The sequence below is a fragment of the Leopardus geoffroyi genome, chromosome C2 (assembly GCF_018350155.1).
Source record: "Leopardus geoffroyi isolate Oge1 chromosome C2, O.geoffroyi_Oge1_pat1.0, whole genome shotgun sequence".
Classification (NCBI taxonomy): Eukaryota; Metazoa; Chordata; class Mammalia; order Carnivora; family Felidae; genus Leopardus; species Leopardus geoffroyi.
In genome coordinates, this window is record NC_059333.1 from 136,428,858 (window position 1) to 136,452,665 (window position 23,808).

The following is a 23,808-nucleotide window of genomic DNA, read 5'->3' on the forward strand; positions in this document are numbered from 1 at the left end:
AAGCTTTAAAACCAATTTCAAAGGTTTATCTCCTGGAATTGACAGGGTGTGGTGGTCTCTTTGGGTTGGGTGTGGGTGGGGGAGAGAAGGAAGGAAGTGTTAAGAATGACTTTAAAATGTGCATTTGCAATCGAATCCATCCAAGTTGGCCTTTCATACTTTGTTGGGGGTGTATGTTTTGAGATGAGAGGGAAGGGAAGGCTGGCGTATGGCTTTTTGTTTCAGTGTGTTTGTTTTTCTAATATTTACTAATCCATAGGGCACTGATGATCAGATCCAAGAACCATCGTTACTAAAAATGACATAAAGTGAAAAAATATCTTATGGCTTGGAGCATCTCCAGGGATGGGCACTATAACCAAGCTATAACTGGGGAACTGATTTCATCTATGATAAGGACAGCTATTTTTCAAGTCTTCACTTCCCCAGAATTCTTCAAGTTTGATCTTTAAAAAAAAAAAAAGCACTGTGTTTCAGAAATTACAGCAGGAGTCAACCAGCAAAAGAAATTTTGTTAACAGTGCTACTAAGAGAAGGTACTATTAAAAGGGAAAACATTGAACTGTGAATGTGTCTTGTGGTTTAAAAAAAAATTTCCTTTTGCTCGAAGTTGTTTCGCGTATAAGATCTCTTAATGATTTAGAAAACTACCTGTTTCTCTCTCCCCCATAAAAGATATTGCCAGAGTAGAAGTTTCTCACATATTTAAGCTCCTAGTTGCTTTGGCCTCACTCTTTGACCACAGTCTCCATTTGACTCCTTTACCTCCTGATTGGCATATATTTTGCTTTTGTGTTGCAACTCACAAAGTTTCTACTCCATTTCATAATCCCCACTGTAGTTTCTGTTAATGGAATTGTAAGACATGCTTTGTCAGAGATCCCTCGAAGGTCATTAAGCTTATTTTTCAGGTGAAGGATAATTACATGTATTTTCATTATCAAAAGAGGACGGGAATGACTACCCTCTATTTACGAAAGGTTGTCTGGTTAATCTCCTTTTAGAATGTACCAGTATGACATTCACAGCCTAGATTCTACCTGATTCTCGCTTTAACAAAAAGTGCTTAAATACTCTGGTAATACACAGTGTGGTCAAAACTCCCAGCGCATGAAGACTTAACTCCCAGAACACAGTAATTTGCAGGCTTCTTCATAAGGGGTTGGCAAAGTGTGGATTGTGGATCATATCTGGCAGAATGCTTGTTTTGTAAAGGACATTTTATTGGAAAATGGCCATGCTCATTTTCTTATGTACAGTTTATTACTGTTTGGGCACTACAACAGCAGAGTAGAATAGTTAAGACAGAGACTCTATGAACTGCAAAAATATTTACTATCCGGCCCTTTACAGAAAAAGTTTGTTGACCTCTGAAGATGAATGTACCAAATCTTTCAGGTTGAATATCAAATTGGAGCCCTCTGTAGTTTAGAAGAATTCTGAATTGTCATGTTGTAATTACATATACTTTTGTTGTTGTTGGAGGAAAATGCCTACAAACGTATGGAAACTAGTAAGAAGAGGTTACGCGTGAATTCACTTTTCACAAAACAGTGTCTGTCTTGGGACAGGCTTGCCGGTGCGAATACCTCACCTGAGCGTGAAGGGTAGGGCAGTGCTCCCCTGGGCACTGGGGTTTGCCCTCAAGTTCTGATGAGGTATCGGCTCCATTTTAGGGGAGGAGCAGTACGTTGAGGAAGCTTCTAACTGTTTTACTTCAACGTGCCTGCCAAGTTGTGACTCAGGGCAATCTGGTGCTGTGTTCATGAGCCTTTGCTAAGAGGCGAGTTTGCACAATGGAAGAAACGTTCAGTATGTTTGTTGTCTGCATGTTCTTGGAAAGTGCTAAAACGACACCTAAAACTGCAACCATGTATTTATACACTGGAGAATTGTCATGAGATCCTTAACCACTCCTTTTCCATTTCTCTTTCCTTGTTTCCAAATTCTCATCGCAAAATTTCTGCTTTCTCCCCTAGAACGTGCTTTCCATCATTTTACCTTACTTGCCCAATCTTTTAAACACAGATTCTAGGGGCGCCTGGGTGGCGCAGTCGGTTAAGCGTCCGACTTCAGCCAGGTCACGATCTCGCGGTCCGTGAGTTTGAGCCCCGCGTCAGGCTCTGGGCTGATGGCTCAGAGCCTGGAGTCTGTTTCCGATTCTGTGTCTCCCTCTCTCTGCCCGTCCCCCGTTCATGCTCTGTCTCTCTCTGTCCCAAAAATAAATAAACGTTGAAAAAAAAAATTTTTTTTAAACACAGATTCTAATCCCAAATCTACTTCAAAACAAAACAAAACAAAACAAAACAGAACAACCCTGATCAATGCTGAAATTTGTTATGTGTCCTGGGTTCTTTTATCAATAGCAATAAGATATGCGAGTATGATTTTTTCTTTTAAGGTATCAAAACTAGATTATCCACTCATGTGATCATTATTCCTTTGGAGATTTCTTTTTCTCCTTTGGAGAAATGCACTGTGTTTTAGCACAAAGCCCATGAAACTAAAAGTCATATGACTTGAGAGCTAGGCCCTCCTCTTGTGACAATTAACATTAATCATTCTGAATGGTTTACTCAACTGCTCTGAACTCAGGATTTTCAGCTTTCCAGTAAAGAGTTCCATCTCATCATCCAAAAGATCTTTTGTCAACCCCAACAATCTAAGCTGACTGTATGTTACAACTTAATACTAGCTTAGATGTTCAAATAAATGCTGACTAATTCTCCATTTTCCAAAGTAATAAGCGTTTCCTTAATTAAAAAAAAATGAAATGTCTCATATATATGCACAGAGATATTTATAACCAGTACCCACCCTGTACCATCACCTAGCTTTAACAAGTATTAATGTTGAGCCATAGGTAAGCTTGATTGTTTTTTTAATAGTTAAAGAATGAAAGCATTACGTGTACAGGTAAAGTCCTTAATTTATAGAACTAGTCAAAAAAGTATAAAATGCTTTTGCATATTTTGGCCTCTTCAAAGCTCTTAACCATGAGATGTGGTCATATGTCCAGGATGCAGATGCGGTGCAGACAGGTGTAAAAATTATATCTGGGTATACTCAGTGAGTAAATGAAGAATCTAGGACTCGACCACATGCGAGGTCATCTAAACTCTGCATTCTTTCCACTATACCTTGACTCCTTTTCTAAATATATCATTTTTGTAATGAGGGTTCCTCATAAGCAACACAGATTGATTCTGGTTGTCTTATGCAAAAACACTCATTTATTAGCAATATATATTACAACTTATAGAAGCAAAGAAAGTAATGAGCAACCAGCTTTTGAAACAGGAAGGAAGCAGTAGTGTTCTGTAAGGTCTAGGTAGCAGGAGTAACTGGAAAGATTTTTCTGGCCTTCATTGTTCAATGAATCTGCTTCCTCCATTTTTGATCTTGATCTCTGTTCATGATCAAAACTACCAGTAGAGAAAGACTGATTGGTCCAGTGTGGACGCTTTGCCCCTCCCTCCTGTGAGGGTGAGTCAGAGCACGGGGTTTTGATGGTTCTACCAGGGCCACATGCAGAGGGGTGTTTTGGTTTCTGGTCGAATACGGAGGTTTTTAGTGACAAGAGGAAGGGCATGGATGCTGTTCTGCCAAAAATGTGAGATAATCTACTCAACTAATTGCGGCAGCCATGAGAACGTGCATCTCATATGTCTGATTACAGGATAGTAACTGGCCAATGGCCCCAGCTGCTGTGCTCTGAAATTGTTTCACTGTGTTGGCACAGAGGCCAAACTTTCTATGGGCAGCTTCCACCCAATGACCGAGGGAAGCAGTCGGGTGCGAACTGGATGCTAACCAGTTCTGTTCCTGGGAGATACAGAACTGCCCTGATGAGCACCTTGGCTGGGTGAGTCCCTGATCACCTTGGTGAACTTTCCTCACAGCTGCGCTGCGGTCTAAGGTGCTCTTGTCCAATTCTTCTTCCTCCCCTTTCTCCTTAGCTTGACCTGAGACCTGTGTCATGGCCTTCTCATCATTTGCTTCTAAGAGGACCTTCAATATAGCACACAAATAGTCATTAATATTCAAAAGCAATATTAACTAGCACTTTCTGGAACAATTCCCTAAAATTATTATCCCCCCTTTCCCACATTCTTTATCCTTCTTTTCCTCTTATTGCTGTTCTTGTAGCATTTGAAATCTTCCAATAAAGTAGACGATGGTTTATCATTGGTTTTCTCTCCAGACCAGAGTATAAGTTCTCTTGAGGCACAGGACAGAGATCTGTTCTGTCTTGTTTACTGTTGTGTTGTATCCAAACACTTAAAACAGTTTTCAGCCGTGGAGGGCACTCAATAAATATTTGTTGAATAAGTGACTATCTTTATTTCCAATTGCTTGCAATTTAATCTCCAAATATTTTCTTTCAGGTCCTAAATAAGAAGGCCTAGAGTCCCAGACCCCTTTACCCATACTGAATCCATGTGGACATTATGATTATTATTGACCCCAACAATCATTCCCATTGCCCCCAAAAGACCATAGATTCCTCCAACTAAAGCCTTGTGCAATTAGAGTTCACTTGATCCTCGAATTCTCATTTAAAGCAAGTTCTTTTTCACTGAACAACAGCAAGTTTGAATAAATCTTAAATTGCTTTTCTTAAAGTCAGGTATCAAGGGAGCAAGTCTGCTTCAGTGTCTTGTTCTCAGAAGGAAGTAGCTTACAAGTAGCAGTCAGGAAGCGAAGCCTGTTGGATCAGACATTTTTCTGCTCACGAACAATTATCCTTCACATTTGGCCTTCTTTCCCCCAGAGGATCATTGATACAGAGAGCCACGGCCCAGCGTTGATTTTGGCTGAGTACCTGAGTGCTCTTTGTTTGTTCTAGTCTTAGAAGAGACAAGTCCAGGGGATGTCATTGTGTGTCCTACCTAGGGCTGCCATGGTACGGAGATCGCCACTTCTGAAGCTTCCTAAGAAAGCAAGAAACAGCAACATTGGGAGGATGTGTCAGGCAAATGCTTTATGAATGAGGAGAGGATACGGTGCTACATACATTAGCAACTTAGGTTGCTACCCTTAAAAACTTGAATCGGGAAGCTTTTTTGAGTACACTGTCTCCGTCTCAACACGGGGACTGAAAGCAGCCCCAGTGGTGGTTTTCGGATCCCAGTCTCTCATTAGATACGGAAGCCCGTTGAAGAGTTAGAGCCATGTGTACGTCAGGAAGGACGCGGGCCAGTCTTAAACGGAAGTAGCCGAATCTTGTTGCGAAAAGAAGTTCCACTCTTAACCTTGGCTGACAGAGAAATTTGTCGATTATCCTAAGGTTTTATTTCATTTTTTTCTCTTACGATATGGCATTTAAGAAAGCATCTGTTCCATGATGTCCCCGAGCATGGGAAGAAAAATTAAACGGCAGCGAAACTCAATCCCCGAAGCACTGCTTATAGAATAAGATCATTCCCAGAATATTATAGTAAAGCAAAATTAGAAAATCAAACTCAGACTTGTGTTTAAATTCATCCCTTTGGCGCTTAACAGCTGCGGGATCTTGAAGAAAATACCGCATATCTCAATGTCCACATTTGTAAAATGTAGTTCAGTTTGGTAAAATATTGGTCAGGTTGATTGGTGAGAAGTTCAGGTTTAATACATGTAAAGCATGTGGCATAGTGTCTGACACATGATGGGACCTTAATAAGTGACAGCTACTACTAGGCTTTTGCTGTGTGCATTGTATTGTTTACATCATCAGGACCCCTTTACCTCTCTTTTTCATTAGGCTGTACCCATTTGACCTGGCTCCCCCTCTACACTTCTCCCTGCTGAATTTGTGTTTAACCATATGTGGAAAATCTTTTCAGTTCTAGGTAGTAATTATCTATGTTTATCGCCAGAAGCAGTTTGGTTTTCTTAAAGCAAGTAAGAGCTCTACTGATCAATGATATACTCAATGATTTGTTGAGCAAGGTTGGTACAACTATTGATAAAAGCACATGTTGGGTGTATTTCTTTAGATCTCAAGTTTCCAAGCTCCTCTTTTTCCTAATGATTAGAGATTTCCTAAAGAGAGCTATACGTACCCCTGAGAGAGGAATACGGTTTTTATTTAAGGAGAAAGGGAACTTGGAACAAAATGGAAAGGGGGGGAACCCCCAAAACTTGGCACATTCAAGTCAGTTAAGCATTGCTTGATTTGATTGCCTTCATTTCTCTCTTTCTTTTTCTTCTGCCCCCCCATCTTACTTTTTCAGCTATCCTTGGGATGTCTGTTAAAACTTTTTATTTTAATGTGTTTATTTTTGAGAGAGAGAGAGCACAAGCTGGGGAGGGGCAGAGAGAGGGAGAGACAGAGACGGAGACAGAGAATCTGAAGCAGGACCCAGGGTCCAAGCTGTCAGCACAGAGCCCGATGCAGGGCTCAAAACCATGAACTGTGAGATTGTGACCTGAGCCGAAGTCAGACTCAACCAACTGAGCCACCCAGGTGCCCCAGCTATCAAAACTTAAATCATGGGACTATGTAAAAAGCGAGCTCCCCAGAAATAAGATCTCATCACTCTGATTGCCCAGTCTTGAACTTCTTCCATTTCTTACTTCTAGAGTTGCCAGAATCCCACTATATATTCCTTTATGCTGAATTCTAGAAAAACTGCAAATAAGGATCCCGAGAAGAAAGGAAAAAAGAAACAACTATAATTCCACAATCCACCACTATTAATGTTTTGTGTGCATTTTACCAGTCTTTTTTTTTTTTCTATACAGAAACAAACTTAAAACACTTTTCTGGAACTTCCTTTTTCATTAAATATTGAAATGAAAGGTACCATTTAGCTCCTGCCCAGCTCACGGGGTCTCCAGCTGGTTCTATTCATCTCCCACCAGCTCCACTCTACCCTCAGCTGTTACATGAGGTATAAGGGCCCCAGTGCCCTTTACTTTGGGTCACTAAGATCCTGGGGCATGTGGAGGAAGGGTGTCCATGCAGGCAAATCCAGAGGGGACACAACAAAGACTTGAAACACGTATTGGCTGCACTAGAGACGGATGGCCCTCAGAGGATTGTGCCCTGCAGGTAGGGTAAAGCCTTTACCGGATATTTCACCAAAGAATCCTTGCTTTCATCCCTTGGTATAGAGCAAATGCCAAGAAGAGCTGGTGAGCCTGCTGGCTGGCTTGTCCTTCATGCAGCTCTGGGTACTTCAGAGGACTTCCTTTTTAATGTGACCCCTCCCTTGAGTTCACCTCTTCACACTATCCATCCCATCCCTGTTGTTCTTTTTTTCCCTAGTCCCTTGAAGATAGATCTTCCATATTGGTACAGAATCTGGAATGTTGGGGCGCCTGGGTGGCTCAGTCGTTTAAGCAGCTGACTTCAGCTCAGGTCATGATCTCGAGGTCCGTGAGTTCAAGCCCCATGTCGGGCTCTGTGCTGACAGCTCAGGGCCTGGAGCTTGTTTCAGATTCTGTTTCTCCCTCTCTCTGACCCACCCCCTTTCATGCTCTGTCTCTCTCTGTCTCAAAAATAAATAAACATTAAAAAAAAAAAAAGAATCTGGAATGTTCTGCTAATATTTTAAGTAAGCAGTGAAAAGCCATTGGGTGTTTTCAATTGATACCCTATATTTTCACAACTTACTGGAAGCAGCGTGGGAGGAAACCTAAAGACAGGAAGAACCCTTTTGAAGAGTGGGTGAGAGATGATTAAAGCTGGAACAAGGCAGTAGCAAGTGTAGTAAAGAGGAAGGGCAGGTAAGAGCTCAATGATAGACTCCGTTGGTACTCCCATTACTGCTGCACCCGTTCTGCTACAGATATAAGTGTCCCATCGCCCATCACCATCAGCAGTAGCCTTGTTTACCCATCCACAGCCCCTCTCCCACCCCAACCACAATATATGTACCCCCTGGACTAATTTCTTTCTTCCTTTCTTCTTTTCTTTTCTTTTCTTTTCTTTTCTTTTCTTTTCTTTTAATGGAGTTGAAATCAGTGAGTCATCACTTACATACAACACTCAGTGCTCATCGCAACAAATGCCCTCCTTTTCTAAAAAAAATTTTATTTATTTTTTTGAAGAGGGAAGGGGCACAGAGAGGGAGAAGGAGAATTTTTGTAATGCTTTTATTTATTTTTCAGAGAGAGAGAGACACACACAGACAGACAGAGCATAATCGGGGGAGGGGCAGAGAGAGAGGGAGACACAGAATCCACCGCAGCCTCCAGGCTCAGTCAGCACAGAGCCTGACATGGGGCTCGAACTCACGAGCTGCGAGATCATGACCTGAGTCGAAGTCAGACACTCAACCAACTGAGCCATCTAGGTGCCCCAGCCTCCCTTAATACCCATCACCCATCCAGCCCATCCCTCACCCACCTCCCTCCATCAACTCTCGGTTTTTCTCCATCATTAAGAGTCTCTTTTGGTTTGCTTCTCTCTCTCCTCTTTTTTCCTCCTCCCATATGTTCATCTCTTCTGTTTCTTAAATTCCACATATGAGTGAAATCATATGGTATTTGTCTTTCTGATTGACTTACTTCATTTGGCATTCTCACTCTATACACATTGTTGCAAATGGGAAGCTTTTATTCTTTTTGATGGCTGAGTAATATTCCAGTGTGTGTGTGTGTGTGTGTGTGTGTGTGTGTATACCACACCTTTATCCATTCATCAGTCAGTGGACATTTGGGCTGTCTCCATAGTTTGGCTATTGCTGCTGCTGCTGCTATAAACATTGGTGCATGCACCGCTTTGAATCTGTATTTTTGTATCCTTTGGGTAAGTACCTAGTAGTGCAATAGCTGGATTGTAGGGTAGTTCTATTTTTATTGTTTTGAGGAACCTGCATACTGTTCTCCAGAGTGGCTGCTCCAGTTTGCATTCCCACCAACAGTGCAAGAGGGTCCCCCTTTCTCTGCATCCTCGCCGACACCTGTTGTTTCCTGTGTTGTTAATTTTAGCCATTCTGACAGGTAGGAGGTGGTATCTCGTCGTGGTTTTGATCAGTATTTCCCTGGTGATGAGCGATGTTGAGCATCTTTTCATGTGTCTGTTAACCATCTGTACGTCTTCTTTTTTTTTTTTAATTTTTTTTTTAACTTTCTATTCAGTTTTTGAGAGACAGAGAGAGACAGAGCATGAATGGGGGAGGGGCAGAGGGAAAGGGAGACACAGAATCCAAAGCGGGCTCCAGACTCCAAGCTGTCAGCTCAGAACCTGATGCGGGGCTTGAACCCACCAGCCGTGAGATCATGACCTGAGCCGAAGTCGGATGCTTAACCGACTGAGCCACCTGGGTCCCCCCCCCCTTTTTTTAATGTTTATTTTTGAGAGAGAGAGAGAGAGACAGAGTGAGAGTGGGGGAGGGGCAGAGAGAGAGGGAGACACAGAATCTGAAGCAGGCTCCAGGCTCTGAGCTGTCAGCACAGAGCCCGACGCAAGGCTCGAGCTCACAGACTGTGAGATCAGACCTGAGCTGAAGTCAGACATCTAACCGACTGAGCCACCCAGGTGCCCCTGTATGTCTTCTTTGGAAAAGTGTCTGTTTGTGTACTCTGCTCATTTCTTAATTGGGTATTTGTTTTTTTGGATGTTGAGGTTGATAAGTTCTTTATAGATTTTGGATACTAACCTTTTATCAGATATGTCATTTGGAAATATATCTTCTCCTATTCCACCAGTTGCCTTTTACTTTTGTTGATTGTTTCCTTCACTGTGCAGAAGATTTTTGTCTTTTTAAAAAAACATTTATTTATTTTTTGAGAGACAGAGCACAGGTTGGGGAGGGGCAGAGAGAGAGGGAGACACAGAATCCGAAGCAGGCTCCAGGCTCTGAGCTGTCAGCACAGAACCTGACATGGGGCTTGAACTCATGAACTACAAGATCATGACCTGAGCCGAAGTCAGATGCTTAACTGACTGAGCCACCCAGGTGCCCCTTATTTATTTATTTTTAAGCAATCTCTATGCCCAAAGTGGTCATTGAACTCATGACTCTTGAGATCAAAAGTCACATGCTCCACCAACTGAGCCAGCCAGGTGCCTCAAGTGCACAGCTTGAACTCACAAACCATGAGATCATGACCTGAGCCGAAGTTGGATGCTTAACCAACTGAACCACCCAGGCACCCCAGAAGATTTTTAGCTTGATGAAGCCCCAATAGTTCATTTTTGCTTTAGTTTCCCTTGCCTATGGCGATGTGTCTAGTAAGAAGGTGCTGCGGCGAACGTCAAAGAAGTTGCTTCCTGTGTTCTCCTCTAGGATTTCGATGGTTTCCAGATTCATATTTAGGTCTTTCACCCCATGGACTAATTTCTAAAAAAAGTGTCAAACCTGTCACCCCATCATCGAGTACGTAGCACTGAGACAATGGTTGTTAGGAATAAGGCTCAACAAAGTTGATGTGCAATATGAAGAGCACCTGAAAATGTTTCAGTCACATGACATTGATGCTGTTAACACTTAGGATATTATAGGATTGTAGTAATAATTTTAAAAGCTAAACATCACACATATTTCTCGTTGAAATCCAAGCAACATCTTACTTAAGAAACGTGAGGATATGCAGAGGGTCCACATCCCACTTTCTGCTACTGACTTCCATGGGGAAAGGCAATTTGTAAGCTCATCATGACAGCATAGACATTACAGAGAAGGGAACAACTCAGAACTCAATTTGCTTTATATCTGTACCTCCTTTTATTAAGTTATTGAGCCTTGAATTCATACCGGAACCTTATCATTCGTTTTTACTTCTTGCCAAGTAGAATCCTTGGGGGCTGTGTAGAAAACACATCAGTCTTCTTAAAATTGTAAATACTAGCAAGTCAAATTCTCCAATACACTTGTTTCCCAACTGAGAAAAAGGAAGTGCCAAAATGGGAGACATGGGACATTCCACCGGAATTAAGCTCTGTGTAATTATTTATGCAATTCCAAAAATACATTTTACCATATAGGGTATAAACCCTCTTTTCTCCCCATGAATTGTATTTATCCATGGAAGTCAAAGGTGTTATTAACTTAAATCCTGGCAGAGCCTCATCTGTTGTAACACTCACCAACCCACATGATAATTACTGCTGCTATACACAGAAGAACTTAAAATTGACATAAGATTTCTGCCCTCTAACCTGTTTTTAAGAATCCTTCACATCTCTGGGTTTTAGGCTGAAGGGTGTGCTGCCTCCCACCTTAACCCTAAGAGAGATTTATTGCACCGGGCCTGACTTACTGCTGACTGAAAGATGTTGCACAATCATTACTGTGCCCATGGGTAAAAGAGGAAGAGGCCAACCTTGGGGAATAGCTTTGAATTATGATAGTCATGCAAGGATAGAGATTTTGACACAGAGCTAGGACAGAGGTCCTGGTAGAGACATTTAGGAAAGCAGGGAAAGGATGGATAAGTGAGCAAATTAAGTGTGAGGGGGTCTTGCTTTGAATTTGCTTGGCAAGGCTTTGCATCTGTCCTCTTTTTGTGGAAGAAGCAAGTGGAAAATGTTTTGCTTTCTAATGTTAGGTGTGGCTAACGTCATTTTTTTTTTATAGTTCCTCCTCCCATGCTTCTTCTTCATTTATTTAAGTATTTATTTTTGAGAGAGAGAGAGAGAGAGAGAGAGAGCGTGCGAGCAGGTCATGGGTAGAGGGGGGGGGGGGACAGAGGATCTGAAGCAGGCTCTGTGTTGACAGCAGAGAGCCCGTTGTGGGGCTCGAACTCACAAACCATGAGATGGTGACCTGAGCCAAAGTCAGATGCTTGATCAACTGAGCCACCCAGGCGCCCCAGCTAACATCATATTTATAAGGCAATCAGTGTGGATCAATCTGAAAGAGCAATTGAAAGAAGAAAGGAAGAAGGGAAGGGAAGGAGGAAGGAAATAGGCCTATATCTCCCTTATACTGTTTCCCTCATATTGGCATACCTCCTTTTATCGTGCTTTACTATATTGTGCTGTGTTTTTCACAAACTGAAGGTTTGTAGCAACCCTGCATAGAGCAAGTCTATTGGAGCTGTTTTCCCAACATTTGCTCACTTGGTGTGTGTGTGTGTCACATTTTGGTAATTCTCTTGCTATTTCTGACTTTTTCATTATTATCATAGTTGTTATGGAGATCTGTGATCAGTGAGCTTTGTTATTACTATTGTAATTGTTTGGGGGCACCACCAACTGTGCCCATAGAAGACAGCCAACTTAAATCAATAAATGTGTGTGTTTTGACTGCTCTACCAACGGGCTCTTCCCCATCTCTCTCTCATTCCTTGGGCCCCACTATTCCCTGAGACACAGCAATATTGAAATCAGGCCAATTAATAACCCTGCAGTGGCCTCCAAGTGTTCATGTGAAAGGAAGAGTTGCACATCTCTCACTTTCAATCAAAAGCTAGAAATGGTTAAGCCGAGTGAGGAGGGCATGTTGAAAGTCAAAACAGGCCAAAAGCTAGGGTTCTTGTGCCAAATAGCCAAGTTGGGAATGCACAGAGGTTCTTGAAGAAAATTCTGCTCCAGTGAACACAAGAATCATGAGAAAGAGAAACAGCCTCATTGCTGATATGGAGAAAGTTCGAGTGGTCTCAATAGAAGATCAAAGCAACCACAGCATTCCCTTAAGCCAAAATCTAAACAAGAGCAAGACCCTAACTCTCTTCAAGTCTATGAACGCTGAGAGGTGAGGAAACCGCAGAAGAGTTTGAAGCCAGCGGAGATTGGTTCATGAGGCTTAAGGAAAGAAGCCTCCTCCATAACAGAAGGCAGCAAGGTGAAGAAGCATGTGCTGATGGAGAAGCTGCAACAAGTGACCCAGAAGATGAAGGTGGCTCCACTAAATGACACATGTTCAACGTAGGTGACACAGCCTTCCATTGGAAAAAGGTGCCATCTAGGATTTTCATAGCTGGCGAGGAAAGGTCAATGACTGGTTTCAGAGCTTCAAAAGATAGACTGACTCTCTTGTTAGGGGTTAATGTAGCAGGTGACTTTTAGTTGAAACCAGTGCTCATCGACCATTTCAAAAATCCTAGGGCTCTTGAGAATTATGCTAGGTCTACTCTGCCTGTGCTGTGTACATGGAACCACAAAGCCTGGATGATAGCACATCTGTTTACAACCGATGTTTATAATCTGTTTTAATTTTAAACCCACGGTTGGTACTTCTAGAAAAAGGATTCCTTTCAAAATATTACTGGTCATTAGTGATGCAGCTGTTCATCTAAGAACTCTGATGGAAATGTACAATGAGATTAATGTAGTTTTCATGCCTGCTAACACAATGTCCATTCTGCAGCCCATGTATTAAGGAGTAATTTTGACTTAAGTCTTATTATTTAAGAAACCCATTTTATAAAGCTGTAGCTGCCATAGATAGTGATTCTTCTGATGCACCTGGAAAAAGTAAATTGAAAACCTCCTGGAAAGAATTCACCATTCTAGATGCCTTTAAGAACATTTGTGTTTCGTGGAAGAGGTCAAAACATCACTATTTTAATACGTGTTTTTAATGTTTATTTATCTTTGAGAGAGAGAGAGAGTGCAAGTGGGGAAGGGGTAGACAGAGAGGGAGACACAGGGTTCGAAGCAGGCTCCAGGCTCCGAGCTGTCAGCACAGAGCCCGATGTGGGGCTTGAACTCACGAGCTGTGGGATCATGACCTGAACTGAAGTCGGATGCCTGACTGAGCCACTCAGGTACCCCCAAAATATCGCTATTAACAAGAGTTTGGAAGAAGTTGATTCCAATTTTCATGGATGCCTTTGATGGGTTCCAGACTTCAGTGGGGAAGTCACTGCAGATATATGGTGGAAATAGCTAGAGAATTAGAATTACAAGTGGAGCCTGAAGCTGTGACTGAATGGCTGCAATCTCATGATAAAACTTGAACAGATGAGGACTTGCTTCTTAGGATGAGCAAAGAAAGTGTTTCTTGAGATGAATCTACTCCTGGTGCAGATGCTGGGAATATTGCTGAAATAACGACAAAAGATTCAGAGTATCACATAAACTTAGTTGATAGAGCAGTAGTAGGGCTTGAGGGGATTGACTCCAATTTTGAAAGAAGTTCTGCAGGTAAAGTGCTATCAAACAGCATCATGTGCTACAGAGAAATCATTCAAGAAAGGAAGACTCAATTGATATGGCAAACCGATTGTTTTCTTTTTTTAAGAAATTGCCACAGCCACTCCAGCTTTCAGCAACCACCCTCCCTTGAGCAGTCAGCAGCCATCAACATCAAGGCAAATACCCTCCAGCAAAAGGATTACAACTCATTGAGCCTTCAGATGATGGTTAGCGTATTTGAAAGAAATTAAGTATTTTTAATTGAAGCGTGTACTTTGCATTTTTAAACACCGTGCTATTGCACACTTAATAGACTACTGTATAGCGTAAGCATAACTTGTATATGCCCTGGGAATCAAAAACAATTCATTTAACCCACTTTATCGTGATGTTTACTTTTTTGGGGTGGTCTGGAACCAAACCTGCTGTATCTCTGAGATACACGCCTCTACACATTTTTTTGTCATATATGCAATGGGAAGGCAGACGTCAGCCTAGTCCATGCCAAATTATTACAAAAATCTGAATTTAAAAGGACCTGTGTTAATGGACTTTTACTGAATTTATAAAATGTCAAAGATTACATCTCACTTAAAAGATAAATCTCAAAGTGCTCTTTCAACACTCCCAGAACACCATGTAAAATGACTGCTGTGCTGATTCGAGAATATTGACATTTGGCAGCTCTTTGCTTGGCTCTCACCTGATATGTTTTTGCCTCTCTCCAAAATACTTTGGTGCACCTGTGCAAAGGCTCTGTGGAGACAATAATGAGGCTTGTCTGAGTGCATAGATAAAATGTATCTTTGGGAAAAATAATAGCCTCTGTTCTGATTTGGGTTATGTTTTTTGCAAGACAAGTGACAGAGATGCTTTAAAAATGTGATCCGACTATCAGATTCATATTCTTTCCCAGGTCCCCGCTATTAATATGTCCAGGGTCTGGTTGACAGCTTGCCCTGATGATTCTTTTTGTTCCTACCATAGCTACAGCATTAGCACAAACTGCTCCCAACTGGAAATGGTGGCTATAGAAAAAAATTGAATTAAGAGCCATCCTGGGATAATGGGGATAGTAGTGTTTGGCCAGGACTACGGCTCATTGATGAGGTTTCCCCATTAGTTGTAGACAATAGAGTTTGATATATTGTCTCATGGTGTTTGGGTTACTCTACGCATCACTGGAGTGAAGGATATGAGGATATTACAATTGAGGGAACCAAGTTAATTGGAGAAGAGAAGTTAATTGACTCCCCCATGGTCCGGAGCTAGTTAATGTTGGAGGTATGGTTAGATCCCGTTCTCCGGGAGCCTGGTGATGTGGTATTGAAATAGAATTGCTGTGGCATAGATATTTGGGAAGACGAATGAAAGGAAACTATAGATCTGAGTCCGAAGGACAGGGAGGAACTTCCGATTTATGATGCTGAAGCTATTTAGGAGGATCCATTGGGACAGGCACATATTCCATGGATCCTTTATACAGTGGAAGCACATCGTACTCATGTTTATTGCATGTGTATTCAACCACACTTTTCAAAAAGTACAGTAGCAGCTAAAATAAAATGTGATCTTTTTGTCAGATGGCCCCTGTATCAGCTCCTTCATCTGTGATAGATTCCATGGCTGGATGGATACATCAGCTGTGTTGGAAACTGTGAGATCTAATACAGTATATACAAACAACTTAAAATATCGAGGGTATTTCTGACTGTTATTTTTGTCTTATACCCAACTGTGAAATCAACTCCCATATAAGATGGAAATTCACAGTATTGAGGGATTTTTTTGCTTATCAAAAGAAAAATGATGGAAAAAATATGTGTGAATAGATTAATAGTTTTGTTTTTAAGCACATAATAACTTTTTTGCCACTTTCAATTTTTTTTTGCCCAGAAATGTTTTTTTAGGAGGAAATCTAGTATGAGAACTTTAATATATTCTTAAAATGTATATTTTAATATATATAAAAACATTTCAAAATATGAGCCTTAGGTTTGAACTTGAAGCTGCTAATATTATTTCTCAGGGTTCTTTTGCTGGAAAAATAGAATTGAACTTACCGCTTTTTAAAATATGCTTTTGAAGTAATATACACCTACTTAAAAATACACATGCATACATGGAGTTTGATGGGTTTGCAAAAACTAAACACTCCGATGGAAGCAACAGAAAGATCATAAAGCAGAACATGACCAGCATGCCAGAACTCTAGGACCTGTGTCCCCTTCTTTTTTTTTTTAGTTTTTCTATTTCAATGTTTATTTATTTTTGAAGGGCGAGATACAGAAGCAGGTTCCAGGCTCTGAGCTGTCAGCACAGCTCGCGAACCTCGAACTCACGAACTATGAGATCATGACTTGAGCCGAAGTCGGACTCCTAAATTACTGAGCCACCCAGGTGCCCCACCTGTGTCCCCTTCTTTCTAATCACCATCTCCCAGACCACCATCCTGACTTTTAACACTGTAGATGAGTTTTGCCTGTTTTTGTACTTAATATATATGCATTCTGCTCATTATGATGTTAGAGATATTCATCCATCTGATTGTCAGTTATTGTATAACTCTTATTCACATTGCTGCGTAATTTTGTATTGTGGGAATATATCTTAATGCTGTTGTACAATTTTTACAGTATAGATACTAATTTGCAACCAGCCAACAATGTAGGAGAGTTTAAGTGACTATGCATTTCCCCCCAAACTTGGTATTTTTCATCTTTTTTTTTTAACAACTTTAGCTGTTCTGGTGGACAATCATTGATTTTTAAATTGACTAAATAAACCTCTAGCAATCTCATACCAAACAAAGGTCTTTATTTTAGCAACCCGTGTGTGTTGGGGGTGGGAAGGGGCAGTGTTTCATAAAGCGGAATGCTTCAACATCAACAAGTTCAAAAAAGAAATACATTTTGAATTACATAAGCAGAAATATCTCAGCACAGACAAGTGGTTTTGTTTAAAATACAGGCTTATTTTCAAAGAAAGCATTTCATTTGGGAATGAAGAGATATGCATATGGGCTAGACATTTATGGAATCTGAAAACTGACATTTTTAAGATTTTGGAGGGGAGGTGTGGGATAGAAGAAAACAGTAAGGACTTTATTAACTGCACCACTAATGATTGAGATTTTCATAGAAAAAACACGAGGCAGTGGTTGATTTGTATTTTTATTACTGTTGCAGGGTCTCCATTTTGGTGCCTATTGGATATTGTTCCTATAAAGAATGAGAAAGGAGATGTGGTACTTTTTCTGGCCTCATTCAAAGACATAACAGATACAAAAGTGAAGATTACTCCAGAAGATAAAAAAGAAGGTTGGTACTGTTTTCAGAAAACATTGACAGATGGAGTAACATTTTGAAATTGTTTACTCAGAATCTCTAGGAGGAAAAAAAATTGTCTTTTTAATAACAGCAACTGATAAATATTCATAACTGTTAGCAGTTAGCGCTTGGTGCCTATTCCAAAATCACAGAGACTCACATGAATTTACATCCTCGTCTTTGTAATAAAGACTCATTTGACAGGAACCAGAAGTTCATATTCCTATGCAAATAAGATAAAGATGGAAAAACAGTTTAGAATATAAAGAGTCACACCACATCATTTTATTAGGGAAAAATATTAATCGATAGCAATGAGTGAAGTTAAAATGATGTGATTAAAAATCCTGCTCTCAGTTTCATCTAAAGTGCAGTTGCTCAAAATTTAGACGTGAAAATTTCACATGCAAAATTAAGAATCCAGTGTTTAGTGGTTGCTAGAGTGGATTGCTGCAGACAAATGTGTTTCTGTATCTTGTCGTACATAACACTATCATGATTTGTTTTAAGGCACAGACAAGCTTTTCAATGATCTGTAAAGGATTCTACGATTTTATGTTGCTTTCCTTTTACCTTCTGGTTTATAGTTGTTAAGAAATTCCTTAAAATTCGTGCAAGCTGACAAAAACTGGCACTGAAAAAAAATGTTGATATTATTTCATTTAAACAGGGGTAGGATTACATACTTTGGTGACCAGAGAATAAACAATTGTCATTGCAAGGGACTTCCTATGTGTGAAGTTCTTTATGAGAACCGACTATCTGACATTTCAAGAATTATGACTTGCTCAGAATGAACTCTTTTATTTCAACTCGTTTAAAACACATATGTGAGTGTTTTAAACATATAAAAGTCTCTTGAAATGACAACCCAAATGGAGAACTATCGTGGTGTGGTGCCTCTTCCCCCACTTCCATCATCTGAAATGTTTGCAAATGCACAACTATTTTCCTATGTCTTTGCATGACTGAACAGTGTGGCATATTTACATACACAAGGAAAGAGCAGTCTTACAATTAAAGTTACTCGGATATTACAGCAAGCCTGTCCAGCAAGAGAAAAGAAAACGTGAGAGTCAGTATGCATAGATTTTGTTTTTAGGGTTTTTTTTTTGTGTGTGTTATAGGAATAGAGAAGGTGAGTATGAACTATATTTGCTCACAACACCGAGACACCAAATATGTGGGTTTTCTCCCCACCAAGAACCAGTTCTGCAACTTTCTGGACACCAACTGGGTGTCCTATCATTTAATTCAGCTCTGCGATGACTACAGAGTTAGTGTCTGTCTCCACACGCTTATGGGCTCATTCCCACGAGACTGTCCTCACTTCAGATGCCAGTCACAAATATTGGGTGCTCAGGGGACCTGTACACGTCTGTCCAATTTGGCTATAAAGTTGGGGATTCCCCGACATTCCTCCTTTTCAAATTTAATAATTTGTTAGAACAACTCACAGCACTCAGGGAAACACTTTATTTATATGGTTACAAAGGATACAATTCAGGAAGAACACAATGGAAGAGATGCATGGGGCAGGGCATGGGGAGGAGGGAGGTGGAGCGGCCATGCTCTGTCTGGGTGTGCCACACTCCCAGAACTTCAGTGTGTTTACCAACTCAGAAGCTTTCCACACCCCACTGTCCAGGAGTTTTTATGGAGGTTTCATTTTGTAGACATGATTGATTACATCACTGGCCATTGGTGATTAACTCAGTCTCCAGCCCCTCTCCTCTTCCAGAAGGTTAGAGGTGGGGTGAAAGTTCCAACTCTCTGATTTTGGGTCTTTCACCATGGAAGCATGTAGGGACTCCCAGCCACCAATCAATCATTAGCATATAAAAGATACTCATCATCCCAGGGATTCCAAGGGTTATAGAGTTGTTTGCCAGTTGCAGGAGGTAAAAACCAAATATATATTTTCTATTATGCCGCAATAGGGATTATTTGAATAAAATTATTATTCACATCTTAAATATATATGTGTGTATATCATATACCTTTATATATGTGTGTAGATAGAAGTGTAAAACTAAAAAGTAATATATGACTACTTTTTTTTTTTTTTTTTTTTGGCTTTAAAGGGAGTAATTTAATCAACCTGACTTGCTTTGAACAGGAGAATCATGTGTAATGGTTTTATAAAATTTAACTCGTCACCTTTGTCTTAGGCCTGTCATGTCTGTAGATAGGGGAGACATCCCTATCTTAGAAGACTGAAATTGACCAAAGGAGCAAAATATACTTACTCACTTGGGATTTGAAAGAGCTCAATTAAAACACTCCTTTTTCCACCCAAGTACTGGGCCAACTCAGAAGGAAATAAGAATAAGGCAGGTGGGAGATCAGCATATCACTTTGATTTCTGATAAAACTGATAACAGAGAATGTGACGTATATCTACAGCAAGTGGGCTTCCTCTTGTGAGCTCCAGATTTAGGGAAAGTCACCCCTCGATCACAAACAGAGCTATAAAAAGGCAAAGGCAGAGCTCCCCAAGTTATAATTTCAAGCTTGGAGGACCAGAGCAGAACAGATGCTCCCCAAATACAGCTGCTTCTTAAAGAGGAAAGGGCCACCGTATGCATACTTATGTGTCCTTCCAAACTCAATCTGATTAAATTCCTCCTCTTCCTCTGGGAAGAAGTGAGTGAAGGAGCAGGAAAGGCCAAGTGTGTTACACTAACGGAAGTGCTTGCATATGAAAGACTGTACCTGACATTTGGGGGTGGAGGAGGGCATGAACTTGAATACTCTGGAACCAGTAACAATGTTACTAATTCAAACTCCCATCTTAAAAATGAGTTTTACATTTACATTTAAATAAATATGCACCTGTTGGGATGAGCACTGGGTGTTGTATGGAAACCAATTTGACAATAAATTTCATATTTAAAAAAATAAAAAATAAAAAAAATAAAAAATAACTGTTCATCTCTGTTCAGTAATAGACCAATTTTGTTCAGGGAACATATACAATCATTTTCTATCTCTTGCAAAGTGTAAAGCAAAAAATATCAACGAAACACATTTAACATTAATTAGATAATGCAAAATATGATTTATGAATTTTGAAGTATTTTGAAAAAAATCCCTATATTTTTTGTAGCTTTATAACTTCTTCCTCAAGTGATTATTACTTCATAGGAAGTTATGTACTATTTCTAAATAGGTACTGAAAACTTAACATTTTTTTCTGTTAATGCCTTAATATTAATGTCCCACAAAAGTATGTAGTATTTTTATAGAGGCCAACTAACTAGTGTTAGCCAGCATGGCTATAAAATGATCATTAAAAAATAGATATATATTTCTTTTTTTTTTTTTTTTTACCTGCACTTCATAGAGGAAAGTACATTAAATTCACCAGTTGATGGCATGTCTTGTAGGAAAAGCACATCTTAGCGTATGGTATTTTTAGAACTTTGAGATAAGTGTTTGAAAATCATTAAAATGTCACTGTGGAACCGGAGCAGTATTGTATCATAGCACGAGAAAACTGTAAGTGAGCATTGTAGCCTGACTTGACCCAAGATTGCATCTCATACAAATGTATCACTGAAGCTCACTGGCTTATAGAAATAAGATTTGTGTTAATTTCCTACCCAGGCTCAGATGATGGACTTTATAAGAGGTATATGTGCACTTCTGTTTTTAAAAACTACTTGAATCATTAATATCTATGTTGTTTGGGGGTTTCTGTGAAATGAGGTAAAGCATATTTTATTGAAAAGGCTAGCAAGGTATGGGATACAATAAACAGCATTGATGGGAGATTAGCATAAAACGCAATGTTCTGTTTGTGCATTCAGTAGCTTTCAGCCAGTGATCTGGGTTGTGTGTGGGGTGAGGGGGGCCGGGGGAAGAGGCAGAAGAGAGGGCAGGAAAGGGAGGGAGGGAGGGTGTAAGGGACGTCAGCAGAAATCTGGTGTTTTTTACTACCCAATACCCTCCTTTTTTTTTTTTTTGACACATTTTACTTCCATTCTAAAAATAGTGTGTAAACCACTAACTCCTATCCATGTCTAATATTACTGAGTGCATTACTGATCTTTCACTCTCAGTAAGTAATACTTTAATACAATTTAAAAGTGAATTAATAGTGGATTAAGTAGTTCAACAAATACTTAGTGAGTACCCACTCTGTCTTCAGATTTCAACTATTGTTTGGGGATGTCAAAATGGAGACCGGATGCTTTGGATCATCTATACTTTAGCTCAAATCCTGGTTCTACCACATGTTTGGTATAGACTAGGGACTTATCCTGTCACAGACTGTACTCTCTTCTATAAAATGGGGTAATCATAACATGTCTACATTTGATTCAGATTGTCCAATGACAAAAATATTACAATTTAGTAATGAGTTTGATGCCCTTTATTCAAAGGGGAGCACTCCACGGATTGAGAGTATACAGTGCTTCACAAACAGTGGAGTGCTATTCCCGAGGGATTTTGAGCAAGTTTTATAGAGAGTTAGAAGAGGCAACATGGAAACAGGGCATGATGGCGTAGGAGGTAGGGGATTTCCTTATGAGGCTAGCAAGGTCCTACTTTTTAGTGTAAGGTAAGCTAGCTAAAGCTGATTTGGAGGATTGTGCTTAGTGTTTGTTAGGGTTCCTTGACAGGTATTTCCCGTAAGTGCAGGCTGATGTAGGTTTGCGTGTCAGGCCACCGGGTCCCGTGTTGTGAGTCCCAATACACAAATCAATTTTATCAAGGTTTATAAGAAACAATACATACAAATCACATAGGACAGAGCATCTGGAATGAACTCAATAAAAGATGTGGCCATTGCCACATTCTCTCTGTTTTATTTTAATAGTTAGCTGTTATTGAGTCTCTATATCATACTAACAGAAACTGCCTGTATTTCTTATAACCATATGAATTAGGTATTATTCTTATTCCCAGTTACCAGTGTATTTAAGTAACTTGATAAATTGACATAGTAAAAAAAGCTTAGTAGAACTAAGATTTACATTCATATAATCAAACTCCGGAGTATGCATTCTTTTATTTAGAGTTTTTTTCCCTCTCCCAAGAGCTTGTGATCTTATGAAGGACATAGATCCAGTATTTGTGATATGGTATACCGAGTGATAGTAGAGTGGCAGAAATGGTAAATTCTTTCTGGACAAGGGAAAGAGATAGGAGCCAGCAAGAATTGGAGCAGAGTCAACAAGATCTTCAAGGGGAAGTTAATAACGAAGCAAATCTTGAAAGATGAATGGAGTTCGATGCACCGAAAGGAGGGGTTGTTAATTTCAGGAGATGGACTAGCAAATAGTTGACCTTTTTTGGGAAGTAGACTATAAAAGTCAGGGAGTTAAAGTTTATCTCTACATGGATGGGCAGAGCTTAGCTCTTAAAGATTTTATTATGTCTTCTTTTTTTTTCCAAGTTTTTATTTAAATTTCAGTTAGTTAACATTTTATGACGTCTTTCTAAGGAGTTTAGATGGTATGGAAATAGAGTTCACAGAAAAGTAGGACTTGGCAGAGGAAGGTGACGTCAAAGGAAGACTGATAAATTTCAAGTTTCTGGCTTGGGGACAGGTAGGGGCTGAATTGTGTGCCCCTCAAATCATGTGTTGAAACCCTTCCCTCACCACCTCAGCATGTGCCTGCATTTGAAGATAGGGCCTTTAAAGAGGTAGTTAAGGTGAAATGAAGCCATTAGAGTGGGTCCTGATCCAGTCTGACTGGTGGTAAACTCGTAAGAAGTGGAGATTTGGTCATAGGGACACATGAGGGGCGTGCAACGCACAGAAGAAAGACCACGTGAGGAAGCAGGGGAGCAGCACCGCCACTTTTTACTCTAAACACATGTGCTCTTAGGAAAGCAGGTCTTACACTCGAATTACTAAAGAACCAACTTATAATACTCCCACAACCCACTTTCCAACTACTGTTCCACGCTAACCTTGAAGGCTCTGGACAAACCAAGCTGGTCTGTTCACGTTCAACTAATACAGTTCACCCTCTTTCTTCTCCACACCCAGTTCTCAGATTTTCCCTCACTTGGATCATCTTTGTCACTCCTGTTCACCATGAGAATCCCATCCCTTTTCTTTGTCATCAGTTTACCTGAATCACCTGAGCTCATAGTGAGGGTCCTTCCCTTGGACCGCTCTGTGCTTGTTGCTGGCTTCATTCATCTGGCTTGTCTTGCCCGAGCTGTGAAGGGCCTTGAAGTTGGCATACTGCTTCAGAGTCTTTGAAAGACCTATACTGCCTTGCACATAGGAGACACAGAGGACATACTTGCTGATTAACTAATTTATCAAAGGACCTTCAGCTTCTTTTAAAAGTTCCTTTCCTCTAGGGACACCTAGGTGGCTCAGTCGGTTAAGCGTCCGACTTCAGCTCAGGTTGTGATCTCACGGTTTGTGGGTTCGAGCCCCTCATCGGGCTCTGTGCTGACAGCTCAGAGCCTGAAGCCTGCTTTGGATTCTCTCTC

At 40.4% G+C, this 23,808-nt stretch overlaps 1 protein-coding gene across 1 annotated transcript in view; it reads left to right on the top strand.

Moving 5' to 3' along the window:
* Positions 1 to 23,808, top strand: part of KCNH8 (potassium voltage-gated channel subfamily H member 8) — a 292,155-nt gene that overhangs the window by 70,770 nt on the left and 197,577 nt on the right. The window contains exon 5 of the mRNA XM_045501006.1: positions 17,206 to 17,337. Coding sequence (XP_045356962.1) covers positions 17,206 to 17,337 — 132 coding nt within the window. The remainder of the gene's footprint in view (positions 1 to 17,205; positions 17,338 to 23,808) is intronic.